The 23,155-nt window shown below is 67.3% G+C and overlaps 3 protein-coding genes across 8 annotated transcripts in view; 2 read left to right on the forward strand and 1 right to left on the reverse strand.

Annotated features, from left to right (window-relative positions):
- Positions 1-1,388: 1,388 nt before the first annotated feature.
- Positions 1,389-17,316, forward strand: MIB2 (MIB E3 ubiquitin protein ligase 2). Of its 2 annotated transcripts, none has more exons than XM_064371931.1 (20): positions 1,389-1,511; positions 2,385-2,491; positions 10,585-10,853; positions 10,927-11,098; positions 11,930-12,036; positions 12,141-12,335; positions 12,437-12,579; positions 12,696-12,803; positions 13,729-13,833; positions 13,916-14,078; positions 14,150-14,283; positions 14,371-14,519; positions 14,608-14,764; positions 14,845-15,005; positions 15,101-15,227; positions 15,308-15,541; positions 15,950-16,128; positions 16,215-16,396; positions 16,495-16,560; positions 17,010-17,316. In XM_064371931.1, exons 3-20 carry the CDS (start codon positions 10,607-10,609, stop codon positions 17,246-17,248), a joined length of 2,868 nt encoding a protein of 955 aa, XP_064228001.1. In that variant the 5' UTR covers positions 1,389-1,511; positions 2,385-2,491; positions 10,585-10,606; the 3' UTR covers positions 17,249-17,316. The 2 variants fall into 2 exon arrangements, with proteins under 2 accessions (XP_064228001.1, XP_064228002.1); XM_064371932.1 differs by lacking the exon at positions 1,389-1,511 and adding an exon at positions 1,946-2,011 and having other exon boundaries at positions 12,708-12,803; positions 17,010-17,248.
- Positions 17,317-18,881: 1,565 nt separating this feature from the next.
- Positions 18,882-21,285, forward strand: MMP23B (matrix metallopeptidase 23B). Its single transcript, XM_012467902.2, has 8 exons — positions 18,882-19,037; positions 19,430-19,560; positions 19,628-19,767; positions 19,835-20,002; positions 20,400-20,564; positions 20,649-20,759; positions 20,860-20,986; positions 21,071-21,285. Exons 1-8 carry the CDS (start codon positions 18,882-18,884, stop codon positions 21,243-21,245), a joined length of 1,173 nt encoding a protein of 390 aa, XP_012323325.2. The 3' UTR covers positions 21,246-21,285.
- Positions 21,286-22,173: 888 nt separating this feature from the next.
- The window catches only part of CDK11B (cyclin dependent kinase 11B), a 28,406-nt gene continuing 27,424 nt past the window's right edge, over positions 22,174-23,155 (reverse strand). For all 5 annotated transcript variants that reach the window (XM_012467898.2, XM_012467897.2, XM_012467895.2 and 2 more), the window contains 3 exons: positions 22,917-23,065; positions 22,520-22,709; positions 22,174-22,439 (listed from right to left, as the gene is read on the reverse strand). In XM_012467898.2, coding sequence (XP_012323321.1) covers positions 22,347-22,439; positions 22,520-22,709; positions 22,917-23,065 — 432 coding nt within the window. In that variant the 3' untranslated portion in view covers positions 22,174-22,346. The remainder of the gene's footprint in view (positions 22,440-22,519; positions 22,710-22,916; positions 23,066-23,155) is intronic.

Consider the following 23,155-nt stretch of genomic DNA (forward strand, 5'->3'; position numbering starts at 1 on the left):
CCTCTTGGCCGCTTCCCTCGCAGGAATTTTAGGCCCCTCTTAGCATTGGCGGGTCGTATAATCCCCCCGACTGGAAAACCACCCTAAGCCATAGGAGGTGACCACGGAACCAAGTCTGGACTCCGCACTGGCTTCGTGCCCAATGCTGAGTCTCACACACTTTCAACTTCCAGAGACGCCGACCACCAAGGAATACTTTGTCGCCCCAATAGCGACGTTTCCTACCTTGATCTGTGCACAGGGTTATCTGGTCTCCTCGGAATTCTTTTTTTTTTTTTTTTTGAGACGGAGTTTCGCTGTTGTCACCCAGACTGGAGTGCAATGGCGCGATCTCGGCTCATTGGAACCTCCGCCTCCTGGGTTCAGGCAATTATCCTGCTTCAGCCTCCCGAGTAGCTGGGACTACAGGCACGCGCCACCATGCCCAGCTACTTTTTGTATTTTTAGTAGAGACGGGGTTTCACCATGTTGACCAGGATGGTCTCGATCTCTTGACCTCGCGATCCAGCCGCCTCGGCCTCCCAAAGTGCTGGGATGACAGGCGTGAGCCACCGCGCCCGGCCCTCTCCTCGGAATTCTCAAGGATCCTCCCTACTGCCCGCGTTGCTGAGTCTGGATTTATTCCTCACTTCCTCCGCTCCTGGGGCCACCACAACGAGGCAGTGGGGAGCCCCTCCCGAAGGAGAATGGGATTCCAGAGAAGCTCCCAAGATTTGTTGAAAACAAGTGCTCGGTGTAGACAAAAGAAACCCGCACTTAGGAAATTCCTCAGCAAGGCGCCTTTACTCCTGCAGAAGGGAGAGGCCTGCGCCTGCCCCAGTCTCAGAACACGAACGAAAGGCGGGACGGCTTTGAATCCTCACCGGTGCGTTCCCGTGTCCTTCCCGCTGCGGGGAGCTGCACCGCAGGACCTAACTGATCCCTTCCTGCTAAGACTGAAACTCTTCCTAACAGGGTGAACGCGCGATCTGCGGTAAGAGCGGGTAGGACTGATTTACAGCTCGTACGACTTATGACAGGAGAGCTGAGTCTTTGAAGAGGAAAGGAGTGTCCCAAATCTGTGTGACCCCAAGCCCCGAACCGGCACCGCTCCGGTGGCGTCGGAAAGAGGTGGCGGCGGCGCTGGAAGTCCCGCCAGAGCCCGTCGCTCCCGAGCCCCCGTCTCTACGGAAACCCAGGGCGTCTCCGGGACCGCCACTGCGCAGGCGCCCGGGGGCTAAGCCGCTTGGAACCCAGCGGCTCCACGTAGGGCAGACGACGCCGAGGCGCCCGCGTTAACGCACTTCCGGTGCCTGCCCCGCCCCTTCCCGCGGCGGGGGCGTGGCGGCGGGGGCGTGGCCGCGGCGCTCAGGTCGGGGGGCGCGCCCTGGGCTGCCGCCATCGGTGTCCCCACCGTCTCCAGCCGCCGCCCTCCTCAGTGCCCGGTGGCCCAGGAAGGCCTGGGTATCTGAGGCCGTCCCTGAGTCTCTCCCGGGTCACCGGCACCATGCGAGCCATTCTCTCGGCTGACGGTGCGTTCGGGCGAGGAGCTGCTCCCCTGCTTCTCCCCACCATCCACGAGTCCTGCTTTACTCTGTCAGAACGCAGCACCGCCCCGGTTCAGATTCCACTGACCTAGCCGGCCCGGACCGGCCTCGGTGCAAGGTCCGCGCGGGATGGGTTGGGGCTGCGCGCGCAGCGCCGCCGCGGGGCCTCCTGGGAGTTGTGGTCCGGCCGTCCGCGCGGGACTCCAGCTCCCGGCAGACCTCGCGCGGCCCGGAGTCCGCGGCGCTGGGGTCGGCGCCGGGGTCGGCGCCGGGGTCGCCGGGTGGGCTGCGGCGTGCGCGGCGGGCGCTCTGGCCTAGCTTGGCCCGGCCTGGCCGCCGCTGATCAGTCGAGGCTGGTGGGCGGCCTCGCGCGCAGGGACAGACCGAGACGGACTGGCCCGCAGCCCCGCGCCCCCGCTTGGAGCGGGCGGGACGGAAACTTCCGGGCAAGTGGGGGTCGGCGGGGACTGCGCGGCCCTGGCAAGGTCTGGCAGCGGACGGGGCTGGGCGGCCTCTGCGAGCCAGGGGCACGAATGACAGGGGGCGGGGCGCGCTCCGGGTGGGGGTGCCCGCCGTGCCCGCCCCAGGCCCGCCGGTTCCCCTGCGCCGCCGCCCGTGCGCCTCCCGGAGCCTCGGCTGGGCCCTGACGTCTGCGAGCCGCGGCCACTGGACCCCGGGCGCACGCAGTTACGGGCCTGGCGCTGGCGTCTCCTGCGCGCCCCACACCCCAGGGAGCCCATCCGCGCACGCGGCGGCCCTGGGTGGACGTGGAGCCGGCGGGCAGCCCCGGGGGCAGACAGGCCACCGAGCCGCGGGCGCAGGTGCTGACCGCATCTCGGCATCTCCCCTCGGCCACAGGGTTGGAAGCCCAGCGAGGCTAGAGGCCAGTCCCAAAGTCTCCGGGCATCAGGCCTGCAGCCCAAGAGTCTCAAGGCGGCCGGGCGGGCGACTGGACGGCCGGACAGGTGAGCTCTTGACCGTCCGCGGCCTGATCGTTTGCACGTGGTGCTTCCACCCTGGGGCTCCGTGGAAGCCACGTCAGAGGGGCTGTGTTTGTGTCTGAGCATGCATGTGAGTGGAGGGGAGTGCTGAGTATCGCGCGTTTCCCCTCCGAGTTCGGAACCCACGGAGGGAATAAGCAGAGGCGCCGGACAGGCCCCTGATAGGCCCCTGCAGGCTCGGGGCAGCGCGGCCGCGGCGCAGGAGCACCGGCGAGCCTGGCCCTTTCCGGAAGTCCCCCTCTCTCCCGTTTCCAACCTGGCCTGTTGCTTCACATGCAACAGGTGTCTGAATGTGGCTCTCTGCTGGCCGAGGGCCGCCCTGGGCAGTGAGTGGGGATGACACCCCAGCCTGCAGGATGCCTGCGGGTCTCCACCCCAATGGGCAGGATCGGAGGCGGCCGCAGCGCTCCTGGGCGTTCCCCCAGTAGGTGTCTCCATGCTGGCCTCCCGTCTCAGGGCTTCATCCCACTCCTCCGTGGGCTTGGACTCCCTGGGGCACCCAGCATGTCCACCTGCGTTAGCTGGAGCTGCTCCATGGCCTGTGAAGTGCCACACACAGCGGCATTTCGGGGCCATCAGGCACTGCTGGAGGTGCCAGGAGGGCAGCTTCATGTCCAGTCCCAGCTCCGCGTCACTTTCTTCTTCTGAATAAAGGCAATTTGCTAACTTCCTTGCTAAATAGATTTTGGTTTTTATGGCTTTTAAAGCTTTTCCAATAAAATACCTGCAATAAGGGAACACTCTTCTGCTACGCAGACCCCAGACCGTTGGGCTGGGACCCTGATTGATGGTTCGGAAATCCTCCTGTCCTCTGAGAGCTGGCAGTTTCTTCCGAAAAAGAGAAACTAGAAGCAATAGAACAGGCCCGGTGGCCACTTGTGTGGTTACGACGGTAAACGGGCCGGGCGCGGTGGCTCACGCCTGTCATCCCAGCACTTCGGGAGGCCCAGGTGGGCGGATCACGAGGTCAGGAATTCAAGAGCAGCCTGACCAACGTGGAGAAACCCCCATCTCTACTAAAAATACAAAAATTAGCCGGGCCTGGTTGCGCATGCCTGTAATCCCAGTTATTCAGGAGGCTGAGGCAGGAGAATCGCTTGAACCTGGGAGGCGGAGGTTGCGGTGAGCCGAGATCAGACCACTGCACTCCAATCTGGGCGACAAGAGTGAGACTCCATCTCAAAAGAAAAAAAAAAAGACAGTAAATGCTAAATGTGTGAAACTGCCTTTGAAAAATCCTTTTTCTGCAGACCGGCTTGCTGGCTGCCTGTGGGTTTGCTGTACTGTGTCGCTGGTAGCTTCTGGTTGCCAGCGGGAGAGCTTGGTAGCTGAGGGAGCCTGTGACCCAGGAAGTGGCAATTAAATGCCTGGGATGCTGGCTTGAGGCTGCTGTGTGCTCTGAGGTAAGTTCTGATTTGCCAAAGCACATCTTTTGCCTGAGTCTTCATGCCCTGACTGCCTCTGTCATTTTAAACATTGGGAGCAGTTGCCTGGTGGGGGCTCAGATGCCAGCGGGGGGCATGGCCTACGAACTCTGGGTAGATGGCAGAGTCCAGCATTTCTGGCAAAGGAAAAACATTTGGTAACTCTCTGGGTCAGTTTCTTACTGAGATGATGATGCCCCTTGTGAGGCAGCACCCGGGAGCAGAAGCCCGGGCTGTGTTTACAGGAGGAAGAGCGTATCCACAGCCATGTACACCTGGGGCCGCACGGCCGCCGCTCTCTGGTCTGCTGGGCAGGGCTGCGCTCCCTGGAGCCCCTCCACCAGTGCTGGGCTGTGGCTGGGCTGTCTCCGGTTCATCTTTGTGGAGAGCCTGGTCTGGGTCGGTGTGAGGGCAGCGCTAGCCTTGGGCATCTGCGCTTTCCAGAGCAGCCTCTGGCCCAGAGCTCACCCGCTGTGGGCAGGTGATCAGGGCTCACAGGTCCCGCAGGAGCCTTGTGAGTTTAGAACAGAGAAGCAGGAGTGGACAGCCTAGAGGCCGTCTGGTCTCCAGGACGGGATGGATGCTGGGCAAGTCCCAGGTGCAGGCAGAGGGGGTGAGGGGCCCTTGGGGGAATGTGTCCCAAAGGGCTTGGTCTCCAGGACTGCCCACCTATTCCTACCCCTAATCTGGCCTTCCTCACCTGCGCACCTCCGGGAAGTCCTCACCTGGTCTGCAGCGGGCGCGGCAAGCGCTGTCCCTAGATCCAGGCTGCTCCCAGGCTTGCCCAGAGGATGGGGCCTGTGACCAGTGCCCTCTTAGCCGGCTTGACCCAGCCCCATCCCAGACCTGGGAGCGCCTGTCCCGTGGCCTGAGGAGGACAGGATGGTCAGGGAAGCCCCAGGGATGAACCCTTTTGTCCACAAGCTTCCTTCTGACATGGCCAGGCTGCCTGTGCGACCCCACAGGCCCCAGCTCCCGTGAACAGTGGGGTTGGGGCAGGCCCCTCGCTGGTAGACAGGATCTTCTAGCCCCTTAGCAGCTTTGCTCTGTCCCCTGTGAGAAGGGACCTCCCAGATGGAGGGTCACAAGTGCTGGGTCCTGGCTGGGGTGCTCCTCTTCCCTAGCTGTCGGGGTCTCAGCACTGCCTCCTAACCCTGCCGTACGCACACCCAGGGAGGTCTTTATAGGCAGGTCCTGAGCCCCAGGGCCGGGAGCCAGATGGCAGGTGGCCTTGGGTGACTGCTGGCCCTGGGGTGATAGTGAGGAAGGCAGGTGGGCAGCTGCAGGAAGGAGCTGAGGAGAGAGAAGCTGCTGGCCCCCCCAGAGGGTCTGGGAGGCTGAGCTCCGAGCCTGGGCGCCGCCTACATGTGGTCTGCCTCCATAGTGGCACTGCAGAAGGGTTGGCAGGCAGGCACAGCTGGAGGCCCCACTCAGATGAGGTGGCCACGCCAGGGCAGTGCCATGCTGGATGAAGGGGCTGCCTTGGAAGCAGGGGACATACCCCAGACCCTCGGGTTGGGGCCCTGTGGAGGGGGCACTGGGGCTGCAGGGCCTTGTGCTCACATCCAGCGCCAGGGGAGAGGTGTGGAGTGGGCGGGCGCAGCCAGCTCCCCTGCCGGGCTCCTTCGTGCTCCTCCCCCTTGGGGGGCAGCTCTTGGCAAGTTGGGGGCTGGTTCCAGGCACAAGAAGTTAGGCCGGGGAGGAAGCCCTGCCTGTGTCTGGCCCAATTGTGTCCCAACTCTGGTGGGCTCCCATGAGGGCAGCCTCTGGGAGGGTGGCACTTTGTGAGCCAGGGCTAGAGAGCTGTCTGGCTGTGCTAAAAATACAGGCTGTACTGCAGACAGGTGCTGTCTGGGCACCGGCCACTCTGTCTCAGGCTGATGGCCTTGGCAACCTACCCTGCTGCCCCCTGACGCGGGGGCCCACTGAGGCTTGGTCTTGATTCGCAGAAGACCCACCAGCGACCCACCCCTGAGACATCTGTTCTCTGCCCATCCACCCAAGGGCAAGGCTGGGCACAGGGCACACTGGCTCGTCTTGTTGGAAAGGTCCAGTGGCATATGGCCGCGGTGAATCGGCCAGTGGGTCGCGCAGACGTGGCCACCGGCCTGGGCTAGGCTGGCTGTGGCTGAGAGTCTGGGCTCAGAGACAGAGGGCACCTCCACCACCCCCCGCAGCAGAGGGATCACAGTGTCAGAGGCAGCCCCCCACCCCTGCAGCAGAGGGATCACGGTGTCAGAGGCAGCCCCCCACCCCCGCAGCAGAGGGATCACGGTGTCAGAGGCAGCCCCCCACCCTGCAGCAGAGGGATCACGGTGTCAGAGGCAGCCCCCCACCCCCGCAGCAGAGGGATCACGGTGTCAGAGGCAGCCCCCCACTCCCGCAGCAGAGGGATCATAGTGTCCGAAATGTCAGAGGCAGCCCCCCACCCCAGCAGCAGAGGGATCACAGTGTCAGAGGCAGCCCCCTACCCCCGCAGCAGAGGGATCACGGTGTCAGAGGCAGCCCCCCATCCCCGCAGCAGAGGGATCACAGTGTCAGAGGCAGCCCCCCACCCCTGCAGCAGAGGGATCACGGTGTCAGAGGCAGCCCCCCACCCCCGCAGCAGAGGGATCACGGTGTCTGAGGCAGCCCCCCACCCCGCAGCAGAGGGATCACGGTGTCAGAGGCAGCCCCCCACCCCCGCAGCAGAGGGATCACGGTGTCAGAGGCAGCCCCCCACCCCGCAGCAGAGGGATCACGGTGTCAGAGACAGCCCCCCACCCCCGCAGCAGAGGGATCACGGTGTCAGAGGCAGCCCCCCATCCCCGCAGCAGAGGGATCACGGTGTCAGAGGCAGCCCCCCATCCCCGCAGCAGAGGGATCACGGTGTCAGAGGCAGCCCCCCACCCCCGCAGCAGAGGGATCACGGTGTCAGAGGCAGCCCCCCACCCCGCAGCAGAGGGATCACGGTGTCAGAGGCAGCCCCCCACCCCCGCAGCAGAGGGATCTCGGTGTCAGAGGCAGCCCCCCATCCCCCGCAGCAGAGGGATCACGGTGTCAGAGGCAGCCCCCCACCCCCGCAGCAGAGGGATCACGGTGTCAGAGGCAGCCCCCCACCCCCGCAGCAGAGGGATCACAGTGTCAGAGGTAGCCCCCCATCCCCGCAGCAGAGGGATCACGGTGTCAGAGGCAGCCCCCCACCCCAGCAGCAGAGGGATCACAGTGTCAGAGGCAGCCCCCCACCCCCGCAGCAGAGGGATCTCGGTGTCAGAGGCAGCCCCCCATCCCCCGCAGCAGAGGGATCACGGTGTCAGAGGCAGCCCCCCACCCCCGCAGCAGAGGGATCACAGTGTCCACAGTGTCAGAGGCAGCCCCCCACCCCCGCAGCAGGAGGATGACAGTGTCAGCTTGTGGCATTGGCTTTTCCTGCCCCAAGTCCTTCATCTCAGTTCCCAGGCCCATCTCGGGGCTCGGCAGGTGGGTGTCCCCTGCTAGGAGAGCCCTCCAGTCGGTTCTGCGGCTGCCTGTGGTGAGCCCGCCTCTGGCTAAAGAGAGGGAGGAGGCCCCGGCCAGCACGACCCCGGCTGTGGCCAATTATGGTGGGCTCCTGGCAGGGAGGAGGCTGCCTGTGAATCTGGTGGAGGGGGACAGCTTGGCAGGGGGTGGGGCCTGCACCCCTAAGGAGCAGTGCCCCGCCCATCCCCCCTGCAGGCAGACGCAGACTCCCTGCCTGTGCCATTCTGTGGGGAAGGGCCCCGTGCAAAGGAGGCTGGAGTTGGGGAGCTCAGCCAGGCCAAACTTCGGCCCTCTTGGGCGTGCCACGGGCAGAAGCTGAGGTCCGTGCATGGATCCTGGGAGCCGGAGCCCCGCAGAGCCTCCCGTGGCTGGTGGCAGGGCAGGCTGTGGGAAGCTGCTGGGGCAGGAGGGTGACCTCCCTCCAGGGTAGCCCCCAGTGGGGATGGGAGGGTCTGCAGCGCTCTGGAGAGTCACGGGTCATGACCAGGGTGGGGCTGTGACCACCTGGACGTGCTCTGGGTGAAGCGCAGTCAGCGCTGGGCCGGCCGGAAGCGGCCTCTGCTGGGTGGGTCCTCTGGACTCGGGGGCTGCCGCCGTCACAGGAGCCTGGCACACATTCTCTTGGCTTCTTGTGTTTCATTTACTCACTCAGCCATTCTGTCAAAGCTGAAGCCGGCGGGGGCCGGGCCCAGCACAGGAAGTGGCAGAGCACAGGCCGGGGCTGCCCTCAGGCCCCGCTGAGGGGAATGGTGCCACAGGGGCCCATGGGAGGGCCTGGGTCACCCTGGGTGGTGGCTGGGCTCCTGGCTCTGCGGGGCCTCCGAGCGCAGGGTGGGGCTGCTCTCTGCCACCTGTGGCAGCTGATGGTGTGGAGGCCCAGCCAGGAGGCCGCAGGGGAGGGCAGAGCCAGCCACTTGCCCTGATGGCTGTGGAGAGCCTCCCTTTGTCTGGGGCTCACTGGTAACATAAGCAAAAGAAACCCCCGGTGCTGGAGCCTGCCCTGGCCCAGGCTTGGTGCACACCTTGGGAAGGTCTCAGAGGCTCTAGGTGAGGGAGGCCTCTGGACAGATGAGGCCATGCGAGATTTCCCTGAAGCAGCAGAGCCCGGCCGCTGGGTGGGCTCCTCCTCGTCACTGACAGGGAGAGCTGAGCTTTTATTTCCTATTTTCTATTTGAGACGGAGTCTCGCTTTTGCCCAGGCTGATGTGCAATGTCTGTCGGACCACTGCAGCCTCTGCCTCCGAGGTTCAAGCGGTTCTCCTGCCTCAGCCTCCGAGTAGCTGGGACTGCAGGCGTGCGCCACCAAAACACAGCTAATTTTTGTATTTTTACTAGAGACGGAGTTTTGCCACGTTGGCCAGGTTGATCTTGAACGTCTGACCTCAGGTGATCCACTCACCTCGGCCTCCCAAAGTGCTGGGATCACAGGTGTGAGCCACCGCGCGCGGCCAGGGAAAGCTGTGCTTTTAAAACATCAGCCATTCCTGTGGAAGCCCTAGCGGTCCTGGGCAGGGTGAGGCAGGAGAATGGCAGAGGCCAAGCTGGCCAGATTTGTACCCCTGAGAATCAGGAGTCCTGCCTGTGCTCCGACTCACAGCTGGGCACGGATTGGGAGCGCAGCCCTGCAGGCAGAGCCCCTGCGCTGGACTCAGTCTCTGGAGTGGGTCTGGGCTCCCCCCGGGCCTCACTCGGGGGATGACCTGGGGGGCTCAGGCCCCTGAGCCAGAGCAGCAGTGGGGGCTTTGCTGTGGCCCCTCCTCCCCGCCCACCTGCAGGCTCCCCTGGGCCAGGCTGCTTCCTGAACTGGCTGGGCCTGAGATGGAAGGTGCTGGACTGCACTTTGGCCCAGGTGGAGGGCTGGCGCGTGGGCCCTGGCGGCGGAGGATGTCAGCCACACCCAGCCAGTCTCCCAGGACTGCGCTGTCCCTCCGCCTTTGCCTCCGACAGTGAGGGCTGCCTCCTGGGCTGTGGGGTCCTGGTGGTTCAATGAGAAATGAGTGACGGCCCTCCCTCCCCCGTCAGACAGGGCCTCACTCTGCCGGCGAGGCTGGGGTGCGGCGGTGCCATCACAGCTGCGGCTCCACCTCCTGATTTTCCCCCTTCATGTCCACTCTTGTTGTGAACGAGGCTGTGCTGCAGGCGGCCCTCGGTGACTCGTGCCTGCAGCGTGAGCTCTCGGGGTCAGCGCCCAGCCTGGGGATGAGCAGTCCTGGGCCTCGAGCCCTGTGGCTCCGTCCCCGACTCCAGCAGCCTGGATTTGCACCTTTTATAACCGGAGCCACCTGGCGTGGCTTTCGCACTCGGCCGCGTCCCTCCCCATCTGCTGGTGAGCTCCGGCCTGCGCTCTGTGTGGCGGGTGCGTCTGCTTGCTTGGGACTCGGCCCGGTGTCAGGACTCTGCTCGAGTGTCCGGCCTGTTGTGAGTGCCTGGCATGGCCGGGGCCACTTTTTCAGAGAAGCTCCATGGGACTTTGTGGCTCACTGTACTGTCCCCGATATGCAGGACCAAAGCGGGTGGCCCCCGGGAGCAGTGTCTGGGAGAGATGCCTGCCGGCCTTGCATGGCGCCTGCCCCGTTTGCCATTTTTCTGTTGCACTGTCTGACGTTTTCATGTGGGTCGTGAGAGCTCCTCACCCTGTGTGGACACGAGTCCTCTGAGGGACACGTGCCATGGTGCCCGCTCACATGCCGCTGCCCATCCCACTGTGCGAGTGCCTTGGGGGACAGCAGCTCTTGCTTTAGTGAAGTTCAACACATTAACTGGCTGCAGGAAGAGATGGTGGTTTTCTTCCGAAAGCTTTATTTGCGTGTCCTCCACATCGGTACCTACAGTCCAGATCCACAACATTTTACACAAATACCCATTGACGGCCACTGTGTGCCGACCAGAGCAGACATTCAGGGCAGCCCCGGGGCCGGGCTCCCTGATCGCCGGGGCCAGAGTGCCCTGCGGGTCCCGTGCCAGGCTGGCACAGTGCCCACCTTCCCCGTGGCCTCCTCGCTGCCTTCCTGGGCCCTAGGGCTCGCACCAGTCCGCCCGCCCCTTGGAGACTCCTCTCCACTCTCCTGCGCAGCACTCTGTGACCAGGAGAGTGCCCTGTGGTGGTCGAGGCCTGAGAGTGCCCTCTGCCCACAGGTCTCGAGCAGCCTCACCCACCATGGACCCAGACCCCCAGGCAGGCGTGCAGGTCGGCATGCGCGTCGTGCGCGGTGTGGACTGGAAGTGGGGCCAGCAGGACGGCGGCGAGGGCGGCGTGGGCACGGTGGTGGAGCTTGGCCGCCACGGCAGCCCCTCCACACCCGACCGCACGGTGGTCGTGCAGTGGGACCAGGGCACGCGCACCAACTACCGCGCCGGCTACCAGGGCGCACACGACCTGCTGCTGTACGACAACGCCCAGATCGGTGCGTGCCGCGGGCAGGTGCGACGGGCGGGGCCGGGGGCGGGAGCACCCCTGTGACCCCGTCCCGCCCCCAGGCGTCCGGCACCCCAACATCATCTGTGACTGCTGCAAGAAGCACGGGCTGCGGGGCATGCGCTGGAAGTGCCGCGTCTGCCTGGACTACGACCTCTGCACGCAGTGCTACATGCTCGACAAGCACCAGCTCGCCCACGCCTTTGACCGCTACGAGACGGCGCACTCGCGCCCGTGAGTCCCAGGCCCGGCCCCCGCGTGCGCACCGGGCCTTGCCTCGGGGGCCTTGGACGCCCGCCCGGGCCTGAGCCCCCAGGGAGGGCGCTGTCTCCTACCCACTCCCAAGCCATGGCCTTAAGCAGTGGTGCCACGGACAGGCCCGGAGAGCCGGGCACAGGCGGGGCACCGAGGGTGGCCAGCGTGTGGCTCTGCAGGGAGCAGTGGCCGTCAGGCAGCCGAAGTCCCCCATGGAGGCACGAGACCTCCGGCAGGACGGCAGGACGGCCCATGCTTGGAGCAGCCACTGGGCTGGCTTGGAGGCTGCTGTGCTGTGGTCCAAGGGCATCGGCCGGGGAGAGTCTGGCCTGGGTGGGGCAAAGGCAGCCAGAGGCGCCTCCCCATCCCCTGCCCTGTCACCCTCGCTTCTTTGGCCCTCCCTGCACGTGGAGGAAGCGTGGTCTGGATCCCGGCTGCCTGCAGGGCCTGTGTGGGGAGTGCGGCTGGCCAGGCCTCCTTTCCTCATGCCTCCCTTCCCACGTGCTGAGCCCACCCTGGGCCAGGCTGTGCCCTGGCTCACTGGGAGGCAGCAGGCAGGAAGCGATTGCACCCAGAGTTCTTGCTGAGGGTGGGCCCGGCCGCCTTCCCAGCCTGGCATCAGGGAGTCCCTGCAGGAACATGGTCCACAGGTTCACCCCGGGCCCCTGAGCCCAGGGGCATCCCCTCAGCCTGTGGAGGTCGCTGACCTGCTGGGGCTGGGAGCTGGGACCTGTCTTGCGGAGCCTAGCAAGCTGGGTGGGCAGGGGCCCGCTTCACTGTGCCACGCTCTCAGGACCTGCTCTCTTGCAGTGTCACGCTGAGTCCCCGCCAGGGCCTCCCAAGGATCCCACTCAGGGGCATCTTCCAGGGAGCAAAGGTGGTGCGAGGCCCCGACTGGGAGTGGGGCTCACAGGATGGTGAGTGGAGGCAGAGGGGACAGGGAGGTGGGGGCTGGGCTGTGGCTGGCTGTAGCTCAGCCTCCAGGAGAGCCTCAGCCTGCCAGCGGGGACTCTTTCCCCAGGAGGAGAAGGGAAGCCAGGCCGTGTGGTGGACATCCGTGGCTGGGATGTGGAGACAGGCCGGAGCGTGGCCAGCGTGACGTGGGCTGACGGTACCACCAACGTGTACCGCGTGGGCCACAAGGGCAAGGTGGACCTTAAGTGTGTGGGCGAGGCGGCAGGCGGCTTCTACTACAAGGACCACCTCCCGAGGCTCGGTGCGGGGCCGTCCCACTGACCCCATCAGCCCTCCTGCCCTGGCTGAAGTCCCGGAGGGGAGGGGCTGTTGCCTGAGGCCTGGCCCACCACCCTCCCCCAGGCAAGCCGGCCGAGCTGCAGCGCAGGGTGAGTGCTGATGGCCAGCCCTTCCAGCACGGGGACAAGGTCAAGTGTCTGCTGGACACTGACGTCCTACGGGAGATGCAGGAAGGCCACGGCGGCTGGAACCCCAGGATGGCAGAGGTGAGCCGCCCCACCGTGGAGCCCTGTGTGCCCTGCCTGCCCAGCTCTCTGGCCCCCAGCCCCTTTCTCCCCAAGTGTCCAGCCTGACCCAGCCACAGCTCCATGACCCGCCACAGTTTATCGGACAGACGGGCACAGTGCACCGCATCACGGACCGTGGGGACGTGCGTGTACAGTTCAACCATGAGACCCGCTGGACCTTCCACCCTGGGGCGCTCACCAAGGTGCCTGGGGGGCTGGGCTGCGCCCCATCTGTTCGCTTCTGTAACCCCTTCCACATACCCACTCGGCCTTGGGGGGACAGGAAGGACTAGGGTGCCAGCCACACCCATGAGTCCTCAGCCCTGAAGGAAGGGGAGGAACTGGTGGGTGGAGTCGAGGAGAAGGGGGGTCGGGTGTGAAAGAACCCAGAGGAGGGTGTGTCTCTGGGGGCTGGTCCGGCTGGAGTGGGAAGGAGGCAGCTGGGCTGCCTAAGATGCCCGTTTGGTGCCATCACGCGGCTGATGGGGTGGCTGGTTAGGACAGGGAGATGGATGCTTGGCCTAGGGTGGAGGGAACCAAGGGAGGGGGAGATGGTGAGGGCCACTTGGGAAGCAGGATGGCAGGATGGGGGCTGGAGGTGGCACTGGGGGCATCTTGGATGGCCCTGGGAGGGGCAGGCCTGGGGTCAGAGCTCAGCTCTGGGTCTGGGGTCCAGGACACACAGGCACCTTCGAGGAGGAGCCGAGGGGACTCACAAGACAGGCTTGTAGAGTGGGTTCCCTGTCGAGGGGGGCTCAGGTGGGGCGGAGTGGGCCTGTCCGTGCAGCCCCGCGGTCCTGGGGCTGCACCCCCACACTGGCTCACGGGTCCTGGCCATGCTGCCTGCTGCTGGCCAGCGTACGGCTCCCCAGGGCCGGCGCCTCGGCTTCACACCTGCCCGGAGCTGGCTTCTGTCTGCCTGGGTGCTACTCCCGTGGCTCTGGGCTGGGGAAACACCCGGGCACCTGGGGCTCTCGTCCAGCCAGAGCCTCTGGTGGTGCCTGGGGTCGGACCTGCGGCTGAGGCACGCCTGCCTGTCTCGTGGAGCTCTGAGGGTTGCCCTCCTGCTCTGAGCCTGGCCAGCCACACACAGCTGGGGGGCCCCTCACGCCCCTCTCTGTCGCTCAGCACCACTCCTTCTGGGTGGGCGACGTGGTCCGGGTCATCGACGACCTTGACACGGTGAAGCGACTGCAGGCTGGCCACGGCGAGTGGACGGACGACATGGCCCCCGTGAGTCCCCTTGCCGCCCCCGCCGCTAGGCCGCTGCCCCCCACACCTGCAACCTTCTGTGACGCCCCCCCTCTGCCCCCAGGCCCTGGGCCGCGTTGGGAAAGTGGTGAAAGTGTTTGGAGATGGGAACCTGCGTGTGGCGGTCGGTGGTCAGCGGTGGACCTTCAGCCCCTCCTGCCTCGTGGCCTACCGGCCGGAGGAGGATGCCAACCTGGACGTGGCCGAGCGTGCCCGCGAGAACAAAAGTGCGGCCCAGCTCACGGCCGGCGGGAGGTGGGGCCGCCCTGGCCACCGCTAACATCAGCCCTGCCCCCAGGCTCACTGAGCGTGGCCCTGGACAAGCTTCGGGCCCAGAAGAGTGACCCGGAGCACCCGGGAAGGCTGGTGGTGGAGGTGGCGCTGGGGAACGCAGCCCGGGCTCTGGACCTGCTGCGGAGGCGCCCAGAGCAGGCAAGCTCCCGCCCCTGTCCTCCCGCAACGGCCAGTCCGAGGGCGAGGGCAGAGGGCCAGGGACTCACCTGCTGGCTCTCCTGGCAGGTGGACGCCAAGAACCAAGGCAGGACTGCCCTGCAGCTGGCCGCCTACCTGGGCCAGGTGGAGTTGGTGCGGCTGCTGCTACAAGCCAGGGCGGGCGTGGACCTGCCGGACGAGGAGGGCAACACGGCGCTGCACTACGCGGCCCTGGGGTGAGGCCTGGGAGGGTCCGGAGGGACCGTGCCTGGGTGTTTGGCTGGTGGGCACAGCGCCCTCCCCCGCTCACTTCCTCTCCCCCAGGAACCAGCCTGAGGCCGCCAGGGTGCTCCTGAACGCTGGGTGCCGGGTGGACGCCATCAACAGCACCCAGAGCACAGCGCTGCACGTGGCCGTGCAGAGGGGCTTCCTGGAGGTGGTGCGGACCCTGTGCGAGCGCGGCTGTGACGTCAACCTGCCTGTGAGTGCCGGCCCCCGCGTACCCTGGGCCTTGACCCAAACAGAAGCTCCCCGAGGTGACCGGTGACTCCCCCCCGGCAGGACGCCCACTCAGACACACCCCTGCACTCTGCCATCTCGGCGGGCACCGGCGCCAGCGGCATCGTCGAGGTCCTCACGGAGGTACCCAGCATCGACGTCACCGCCACCAACAGCCAGGGCTTCACCCTGCTGCACCACGCCTCCCTCAAGGGCCACGTACTGTGAGTGCGGGCCGGGCACACCGCTGTCGCCGGCCTCCCGCCGTGCTGCCCCGGGGACAGCGCCAGGTCCCAGACCGACCTTCCTGCTCCCACAGAGCCGTGAGGAAGATTCTGGCTCGGGCGCGGCAGCTGGTGGACGCCAGGAAGGAGGACGGCTTCACGGCGCTGCACCTGGCAGCCCTCAACAACCACCGTGAGGTGGCCCAGATCCTCATCCGGGAGGTGCGCGGCGCGGGCGGCCCAAGGTGGGGAGCAGGGGGCCCACGGGTCCCGGGGCTGAGCCGGTGCCCACCCCTCCCCAGGGCCGCTGCGACGTGAACGTGCGCAACCGGAAGCTGCAGTCCCCCCTGCACCTGGCCGTGCAGCAGGCCCACGCGGGGCTGGTGCCGCTGCTGGTGGACGCCGGTTGCAGTGTCAACGCCGAGGACGAGGAGGGGGACACGGCCTTGCACGTGGCGCTGCAGCATCAGCAGCTGCTACCCCTGGTGGCGGATGGGGCCGGGGGGGACCCGGGGCCCTTGCAGCTGCTGTCCAGGGTGAGGAAGTGCGACGCGGGGCACCGGAGAGGCTGCCGTGGCGCCGGCCGCAGGCTGGGGGAGGGCCCGAGCCGCTGTCCACGTTTCCCTCCAGCGGTGGCCCAGGGAGCCAGGCGTTCCAGGGGTGGAGCGGACAGGAGCCAAGTCCTCTGTGATCCTTCAGCCTGCACCCCGGAACAGCCTGGGAAACGGGGTGGTGCTCATGGGGTGGGGAGAGGACGGGCTCAGGGTGTCAGCTCACCCAGCAGGGCGCCCCTCCCGCCTGTCCCACCGGGGTTCCGGGAACGGCTGCCCCTGCCTTCTATTTGACATCTGGGGCGCCCTTTGCTGGGGCTGCCGGGTGCGGGAAGACGCCTCCCTGGGGCCTTTTTGGCGCCCGCCCTCACGGGCGTCTGTTCTGCCGCCCAGCTGCAGGCCTCGGGCCTCCCGGGCAGCGCGGAGCTGACGGTGGGCGCGGCGGTCGCCTGCTTCCTGGCGCTGGAGGGCGCCGACGTGAGCTACACCAACCACCGCGGCCGGAGCCCGCTGGACCTGGCCGCCGACGGCCGCGTGCTCAAGGCCCTGCAGGGCTGCGCCCAGCGCTTCCGGTGAGCCCGCGGGCGGCGGGAGCCGGGGGCCGAAGGGGGGCCCCGAGGCCTCCGGGCCCCGCTCAAGCCACCGCCTCCCCCTGCAGGGAGCGGCAGGCGGGAGGGGGCGCGGCCCCGGGCACCAGGCACGCGCTCGGGACCCCCAACACCGTGACGAACCTGCACGTGGGCGCCGCGCCGGGGCCCGAGGCCGCCGAGTGCCTGGTGTGCTCCGAGCTGGCGCTGCTGGTGCTCTTCTCACCGTGCCAGCACCGCACCGTGTGCGAGGGTGAGTGGAGGGTGCCGGGTCGGGGGTCGGGGGTCGGGGGTCGGGGGTCGGGGGTCGGGGCAGTGCGGCCCTGGCCCACCGCGCGATCCCTTCGGCAGAGTGCGCGCGCAGGATGAAGAAGTGCATCAGATGCCAGGTGGTCGTCAGCAAGAAACTGCGCCCAGGTGGGTGAGGCTCGGTGCCCCAAAGGTGCCTCCTGCTCCTGCTGGCGACCCGGGTCCGCCCGAGTCCTGGCCCCACCCATATTTCCACTTAAGGCCCTTCCCCAGGTCATGCCCATAGCCCCACCTCCAGGTAACACCCTACTCCCCGGACCACACCCCAGCCCCCCTGGATATTAGTCCCTCCCAGGTCACACCCCCCCCATAGCACCGCCTCCATATCACACCCACCCCAGGTCACACCCCACCTGCAGCCCTGACGCCGCCCCGCCACCTCATGCCCCATGCCCAGGTTCACATCCAGCCTGCAGGTGGCCGCAGCTCTGTCTCCAGGTCACGCCCACCTGCAGATCACAACCCGTACCCGCACCCGCTCCCGTCCCAAATGGCACTGCGCCCCGGGTCCCCGCTGCCCCAGGGCTCCCAGCTCACACCCGCCCCCCACCCCGCAGACGGCTCGGAGGTGGTGAGCGCAGCCCCCGCCCCCGGCCCGCCGCGCCAGCTGGTGGAGGAGCTGCAGAGCCGCTACCGGCAGATGGAGGAGCGCATCACCTGCCCCATCTGCATCGACAGCCACATCCGCCTCGTGTTCCAGTGCGGCCATGGCGCATGCGCTCCCTGCGGCGCCGCGCTCAGCGCCTGCCCGATCTGCCGCCAGCCCATCCGCGACCGCATCCAGATCTTCGTGTGAGCCGCGCGCCCGCCACGCCCGAGCTGCCTTCGCGCCCCCGCCCTGTGTTTTATAAAAAGATTCTCGGACGTTGTCTCCGTTGTCTGCCCCGGGGGGGAGCCGGGCGCCTCTGGGGTCCTCCCGTGGGGACACGCGGGCAAGGCTCGGGGACCTCCCCTTCCCCCGCTCCCGGCTCTCAGATCCAGACTCCTGCCCAGACTGCGGCCTCCAGGCCGGGACTCCCCCGGGCGCGGGCGCAGCCGCCTCCCGCAACCCAGGCGCCCGCCTTCGCCCCCGGGCCCCCGCTCTCTCTTGCGTCTTGGTGGCGGATGCGGGGACTCGCCCTCTGACCCAGGGACCCCAGCGCTCCCTAGGACCCCAAATCCCTGTGCGGTCCTGGCGCAGGAGGGATTTGGGGGCGTCCCAGGCAGGTCCGGGAACCCAGAGCCAGGAAAGGCGCCCGCAGGCGGGGGCGAGCGGGGCGTGGCGTGGGGCGTGGCGTGGCGTGGGGGGCGGTGTCGGAGCAAATACGCGGCCGGGCTCAGCGGCTCGCGCTTTCCAAGAACCGCCCGCGGCCGTCGCCAGCTGCTTGGCGCTGTCCCCGCTGGCCCGGCCGCCGCCGTCACCCTGGGCCCGAGGCCGGCGCGGAAAACGGGGAGGGACGGGACCCAGGCCGGTCTGGCTCGGAACCTCCTGCTCCTCTGTCCCATTCTCTACCCCCGCCCCGCGGGACGCCGGTCCCGGGTCTGGGTTCCCAGTCCAGAGCCGCTCGCGCCTGGACGCCGGCCGCCCCGTCGAGCCTTCGGGCCGCTGCGCACCCGCTCCCCGCCCGCGCCTCAGTTAGGACGGTCCAGACCTCCACGCCCGGCGCCTGGCTCGGCTTCCTGTTCCCCTCCCGTCTCCCTCTCCCCTTTGCTGGGGCCTAGCGTGTAGGGGGCGGATTCAGGAGCCACACACCCTCCACCTCCCGTGCTGCCCCCCACGGGGGTCCCGAGCCAGGGCCCGCCCCTCCCCGGCCCTCCGGGAGACCCCGCAGCCTGGCACCCTGTGCGGCCCTTCCCCACCCACGCACCCCCTCTCCGCCCCCCTCCGCCGCCCCGTACTCACTGCCACGTCCCCATCCTGCCGTCCCCTCCCATCTCTCAGGGACACTGTCAGGCGGGCGGCGCGTCCCCTGCGGCCCCGCTCAGTCGCCTGGGCCGGGATGGAGGCTCCGATCATGTAGGGCTCAGGGGATTGTTGGAGATTCCGTTTGGGAAAAAGCCACCAGGCCATTCAGTGCCCAGCCGGCTTGGGGACCCCCACTGGCTGCCCTTTTGGAAGCGGGAGCTCTGGCGCTGCCTTTCCCTGGCTGCGTGGGGCCCTCTTCGCCCCCCACTCCCAGGACCCCGCCCAGCCGCCCATGCCCAGGCCTCTGCCCAGGTTCCCATGCCCCCAGCTAGAGGCAGCAGGCGGCTCGGCCAGCGGACGGGCCAGCTGGTTCCCTTCAGGGGCAGCCTTGCCCCCTCTCCCGCCCCATCTCCCCCGCCCACGGGGCTGTAACTCGAGCCGCCCAGCCGCCGCTTCCCCTCCGGATCCTCCCCGGCGGCTCTGCGGCCCTGGGCCCCCGCGCGGTGCTGCCCCATGCAGCCCTGAGCCCCGCAGCAAGTCCACCATGGGCCGCGGGGGCCGTGTCCCCTCGGAGGCCACGGGGGCCAGCGTCGAGAGCCGCTGGCTCGGAGCCGTGCTGGTCTCCGTGTGCCTCCTCCCCGCGCTGGTGCTGCTGGCCCGGCTGGGGGCCCCGGCGGTGCCGGCCGGGAGCGCAGCGCAGGTGAGCGGCCCGGGGAGGCCAGGTATTGGGTTGGGGCCTGCCGTCTATGGGTCTGGTCTGTTAGGGGCCTGCAGGACGTGTGCGCGGTCTGTGGGGTGTTTGAGGGTCCGAATGTGCGTTCCGAGGTCGGAGGGGCCCTGTGTCCAGTTGTTGGGAGGGGTGGGAGGCCGCGCCCTCCTGTTCAGCCCCGTCCATTCCACTGGGCCGCGTTCCCAGGGACGGGCAACGGGCGCTCAGGATGAGACCTCAAACCGCAGGCAGACAGGACCCGCCACGCCCGCTCCTAGCCCTGGGCACCCCCACCCCCGTTTCTTTCCAGTCCACTTTCCAGGGCAGTTTTTGGCCCTGGGGACCGTCACCGATGCCTCTCACTCACGCTTTCTTTCCTGAAGGGAGACGTCGCTGCGCTCGGCCTCTCGGGGGTCCCCCCGACCCGCGTCCCGGGCTCACTGCCCTCCCGCAGACGCCGCTACACGCTGACCCCAGCCAGGCTGCGCTGGGACCACTTCAATCTCACGTACAGGTGCGCCGTGGCTTGGCCCTGGGGGAGGGGCGCGGCCGGCCCCCCACTCAGCTCACCTTCCCGGCAGGATCCTCTCCTTCCCGCGGAACCTGCTGAGCCCGCGGGACACCCGGCGGGCCCTGGCTGCCGCCTTCCGCATGTGGAGCGACGTGTCCCCCTTCAGCTTTCGCGAGGTGGCCCCCGAGCAGCCCAGCGACCTCCGGATAGGTGGGCGCCCGCCCCCAGCCCGGCCCGGCTGTGCGCGCCCGGCCTCTCAGCCCCGCGCTCCCCGCAGGTTTCTACCCGATCAACCACACGGACTGCCTGGTCTCCACGCTGCACCACTGCTTCGACGGCCCCACCGGGGAGCTGGCCCACGCCTTCTTCCCCCCGCACGGCGGCATCCACTTCGACGACAGCGAGTACTGGGTCCTGGGCCCCACGCGCTACAGCTGGAAGAAAGGTGACCCTCCAGCCTGGCCTCCGGGGGCCTCTCCCCCGCAGCACGGGGGGCTGCAGCGGGCGGGCGGGCTTTGGGGCAGACGGCAGGAGGGACTTTCCGGGGTGGTGGCGGCTACTGGAGTCGAGCAGGCAAGGAGGAGAGCCCGTGGGAGCCCCTAGTCCCGGCAGCCCTGAACTCCCCTTCCCATCCCCCTGCGCCGCTGGAGCCGTAGCTGGAGCTGCATTCCTGGGGGCCGAGCTCACCGCCTGGGCCCAGAACATTCTTATCTTTCCGTGGCTGCGGCCGAGGGCGGCTCCGCGGCTGCGCTCCAGCAGATGTGCCGGGCCTCGGGGAGCTGGCCCACGGGCGGCGGGGCCGGGCTCGGGGCTCCCAGGCGCTGACCGGCGGGGGCCCGCAGGCGTGTGGCTCACTGACCTGGTGCACGTGGCGGCCCACGAGATCGGCCACGCGCTGGGCCTGATGCACTCACAGCACGGCAGGGCGCTCATGCACCTGAACGCCACGCTGCGCGGCTGGAAGGCGTTGTCCCAGGACGAGCTGTGGGGGCTGCACCGGCTCTACGGTGAGTCCCTTTGTCGGGCGGGAGGGGGTGACCAGGCGGTCCTGAGCCAGGCCGAGCTCCCCGAGCGCCCCACGCTCCCGGCAGGATGCCTGGACAGGCTGTTCGTGTGCACGTCCTGGGCGCGGAGGGGCTTCTGCGACGCTCGCCGGAGGCTCATGAAGAGGCTCTGCCCCAGCAGCTGCGACTTCTGCTACGGTGATGCCCAAGGCCGGGACAGCGCTGCATGGGAGCCGGGTCTTGGCCATGGTCTGGGCTGGTGGGACACTGACGGGGCTCTTCCCCCCAACCCGAGCAGAATTCCCCTTCCCCACGGTGGCCGCCACCCCACCGCCCCCCAGGACCAAAACCAGGCTGGTGCCTGAGGGCAGGAATGTGACCTTCCGCTGTGGCCAGAAGATTCTCCACAAGAAGGGGAAAGTGTAGTGAGTGGGCAGCCTGGTGGTCCCCGGGGTGGGCAGCCCAGATGGTGGCAGGGGCTGAGCCTACAGGAGACCCCCCCCCCACAGCTGGTACAAGGACCAGGAGCCACTGGAGTTCTCCTACCCCGGCTACCTGGCCCTGGGCGAGGCGCACCTGAGCATCATCGCCAACGCCGTCAACGAGGGCACCTACACCTGCGTGGTGCGCAGGCAGCAGCGCGTGCTGACCACCTACTCCTGGCGAGTCCGAGTGCGCGGCTGAGCCCACGTGGAGCACGGCTGATAAAGCACTTTCTCCCTGACGTCTCCTGCTCTTTCTTGGGAGGGTGGTGGCAGCCAGTCTGGGCACGTGGACACACCCTAGCCCCTGACCCTCCAGAGGTGGGCGTCTTCAGGACCAGGGACCCCCTGCTTCCCCACATAGCAGACAACGGGTACAGCCCAGGATGGCACGGGCTTTGCCGAGGTGGCTCCTGGGAAAGTGGGATGAGGGAAGGCCCCAGTGCCAGGGGCAGCTCATGGGGTAGCCCCGGAAGCCTGGGGTCTCTGTCTAGGACTTGCTCAGGGATGGGGGAGGGAGGCAACGGGGGCTTCCTGAAGGAGGTGGGATGGGCCTCCGGGATCCTCTGTAAGTAAATGAGTGTGGCTGGGGGTTGGGAGGACTGGCACAGGGTGCCCGGGCAAGTCGGGGCCAGGGGACCACCTTGCTAGACTGGAGGCCCTGGGAGGTAGGAGCACCCCTCCTGCCCGGGTAAGAGCCTGGCCGACCCCATCGTGTCCCCCTAGAGCCCGGGGGGCTTGCGACTCCCCTCCCAGATGTGGTCCCAGGTCACTGAAAGGACACAGGAGCTTTCCTCCAAGAATACTTTAATACATTTTAAAACTTGTAACTACCTTGTATAAGAACCTGCTGAAGCTGCCGGCGCACCTGGGCCGGGGTTGGGGCCAGGGCCTGCGTGGACGGCTGGTCTAGACGCCTGAGTCAGGGCAGGAAGGCACTGCTCATCCCAATACAGAAACAGGTCTCCAGCTCTGAAGATTCCACAACTGACCCTGCCCCCACCAGCCCCCCCAAAACCACGGCCCAGCGAGCCCCATGTGTGTCGAGAGTGGGAGACGGTGTAGGGGGGACCCTTGGACGCCCCCCCGCTCCCTGGGCGCAAGTCAAGTAGACCTGAAAACACAGCTCGTTCCTTCACAACAAGGATAATGATTTAATTCTACAAATTTACAAACCAAAATAAAGCAAAACACGGAACACACAATAAGACGAAGTTCTGAGACTCATGGCAGCTCCAGCTGCAGAAGCTGTGCCTGTGGTCCCCGCTGAGTTCTCCCCGTGACTTGGGGTCCACTCTGACCCTCAGAACTTGAGGCTGAAGCCAGGGCCCGCGGCTGAGGCCCCCTGGTTCGTGGTGGTAAGGTGGAAGCCCGTCTCCTTCAGGTCGTCATCGCCCTGGACATGAGTCGGCTACTGTGAGGACCCTGCCCAAGCCAGCCCTGCCGTGGGCACACCCCACCCGCCAGACCCCTCACCAGCTGGCTGTAGCCCAGGCCTCCCTCAGGGGGCCTCGGGCTGGTGCCCCGCTTCACACGCTGCTGCTCACTCTTGGCGGGCCACGTGGGGAACATGGAGGGGTCGATGGGGAGGGGGGTCTCTCGGAAATACTCGTGCTTCAGGCCGTCCTCGGCGCTGATCCTCCTCCCGGGGAAGTAGGTCAGGAACCTGAGGGGAGAGGGCCAGAGGCCCGGGAGGCGCTCGTGTGCCCCACTGGGTCCCCCAAAGATGGGCTGTGTGGGACGGGGCTCAGGGCGTGGGGGACCAAGCGCCGGACAGTTCTGGAAGGCGGCGAGCCAGCAGGCGGGCCTGGGACCGGGAAGCCAGCGCTGTGGCTCGTGGCCTCTGTGGCCGCCCAGCTACACGGGGACTCACTTGTTCATGAGGTCAAAGCCCTGGTCGGACAGCAGGGCCCCGAAGCGCTTGCGGAGGTTGTTGTAGGGGTACTCGCTGAAGGTCATCTTCTTCACTGCTGGCAGGTCGTTGTAGCCGGGCCAGATTTTCTCACTGGGGGTTCCCAGGTCCTAAAAGACAGAAGTGTTTCAACAGCCACGCCAAGTGGCCCACGGTGCCGGCACCTGTGTCCCGGCAGAGACGATGAGCCATCAGGAGGC

The sequence above is a fragment of the Aotus nancymaae genome, unplaced genomic scaffold, assembly GCF_030222135.1.
Source record: "Aotus nancymaae isolate 86718 unplaced genomic scaffold, 86718_ANA_hifiasm-v0.15.2.pri h1tg000250l, whole genome shotgun sequence".
Taxonomy (NCBI): domain Eukaryota; kingdom Metazoa; phylum Chordata; class Mammalia; order Primates; family Aotidae; genus Aotus; species Aotus nancymaae.

Excerpts from the sequence above, each read along its gene's own strand:
- MMP23B (XM_012467902.2), top strand. The coding sequence starts at position 18,882 with ATGGGCCGCGGGGGCCGTGTCCCCTCGGAGGCCACGGGGGCCAGCGTC. Across the intron at positions 20,565-20,648 it reads GGGGCTGCACCGGCTCTACG|GATGCCTGGACAGGCTGTTC; the intron begins GTGAGTCCCTTT and ends CGCTCCCGGCAG. Across the intron at positions 20,760-20,859 it reads CAGCTGCGACTTCTGCTACG|AATTCCCCTTCCCCACGGTG; the intron begins GTGATGCCCAAG and ends CAACCCGAGCAG.
- MIB2 (XM_064371931.1), top strand. The coding sequence starts at position 10,607 with ATGGACCCAGACCCCCAGGCAGGCGTGCAGGTCGGCATGCGCGTCGTG. Across the intron at positions 14,079-14,149 it reads GCGTGCCCGCGAGAACAAAA|GCTCACTGAGCGTGGCCCTG; the intron begins GTGCGGCCCAGC and ends CCCTGCCCCCAG. Across the intron at positions 14,520-14,607 it reads CTGCACTACGCGGCCCTGGG|GAACCAGCCTGAGGCCGCCA; the intron begins GTGAGGCCTGGG and ends CCTCTCCCCCAG.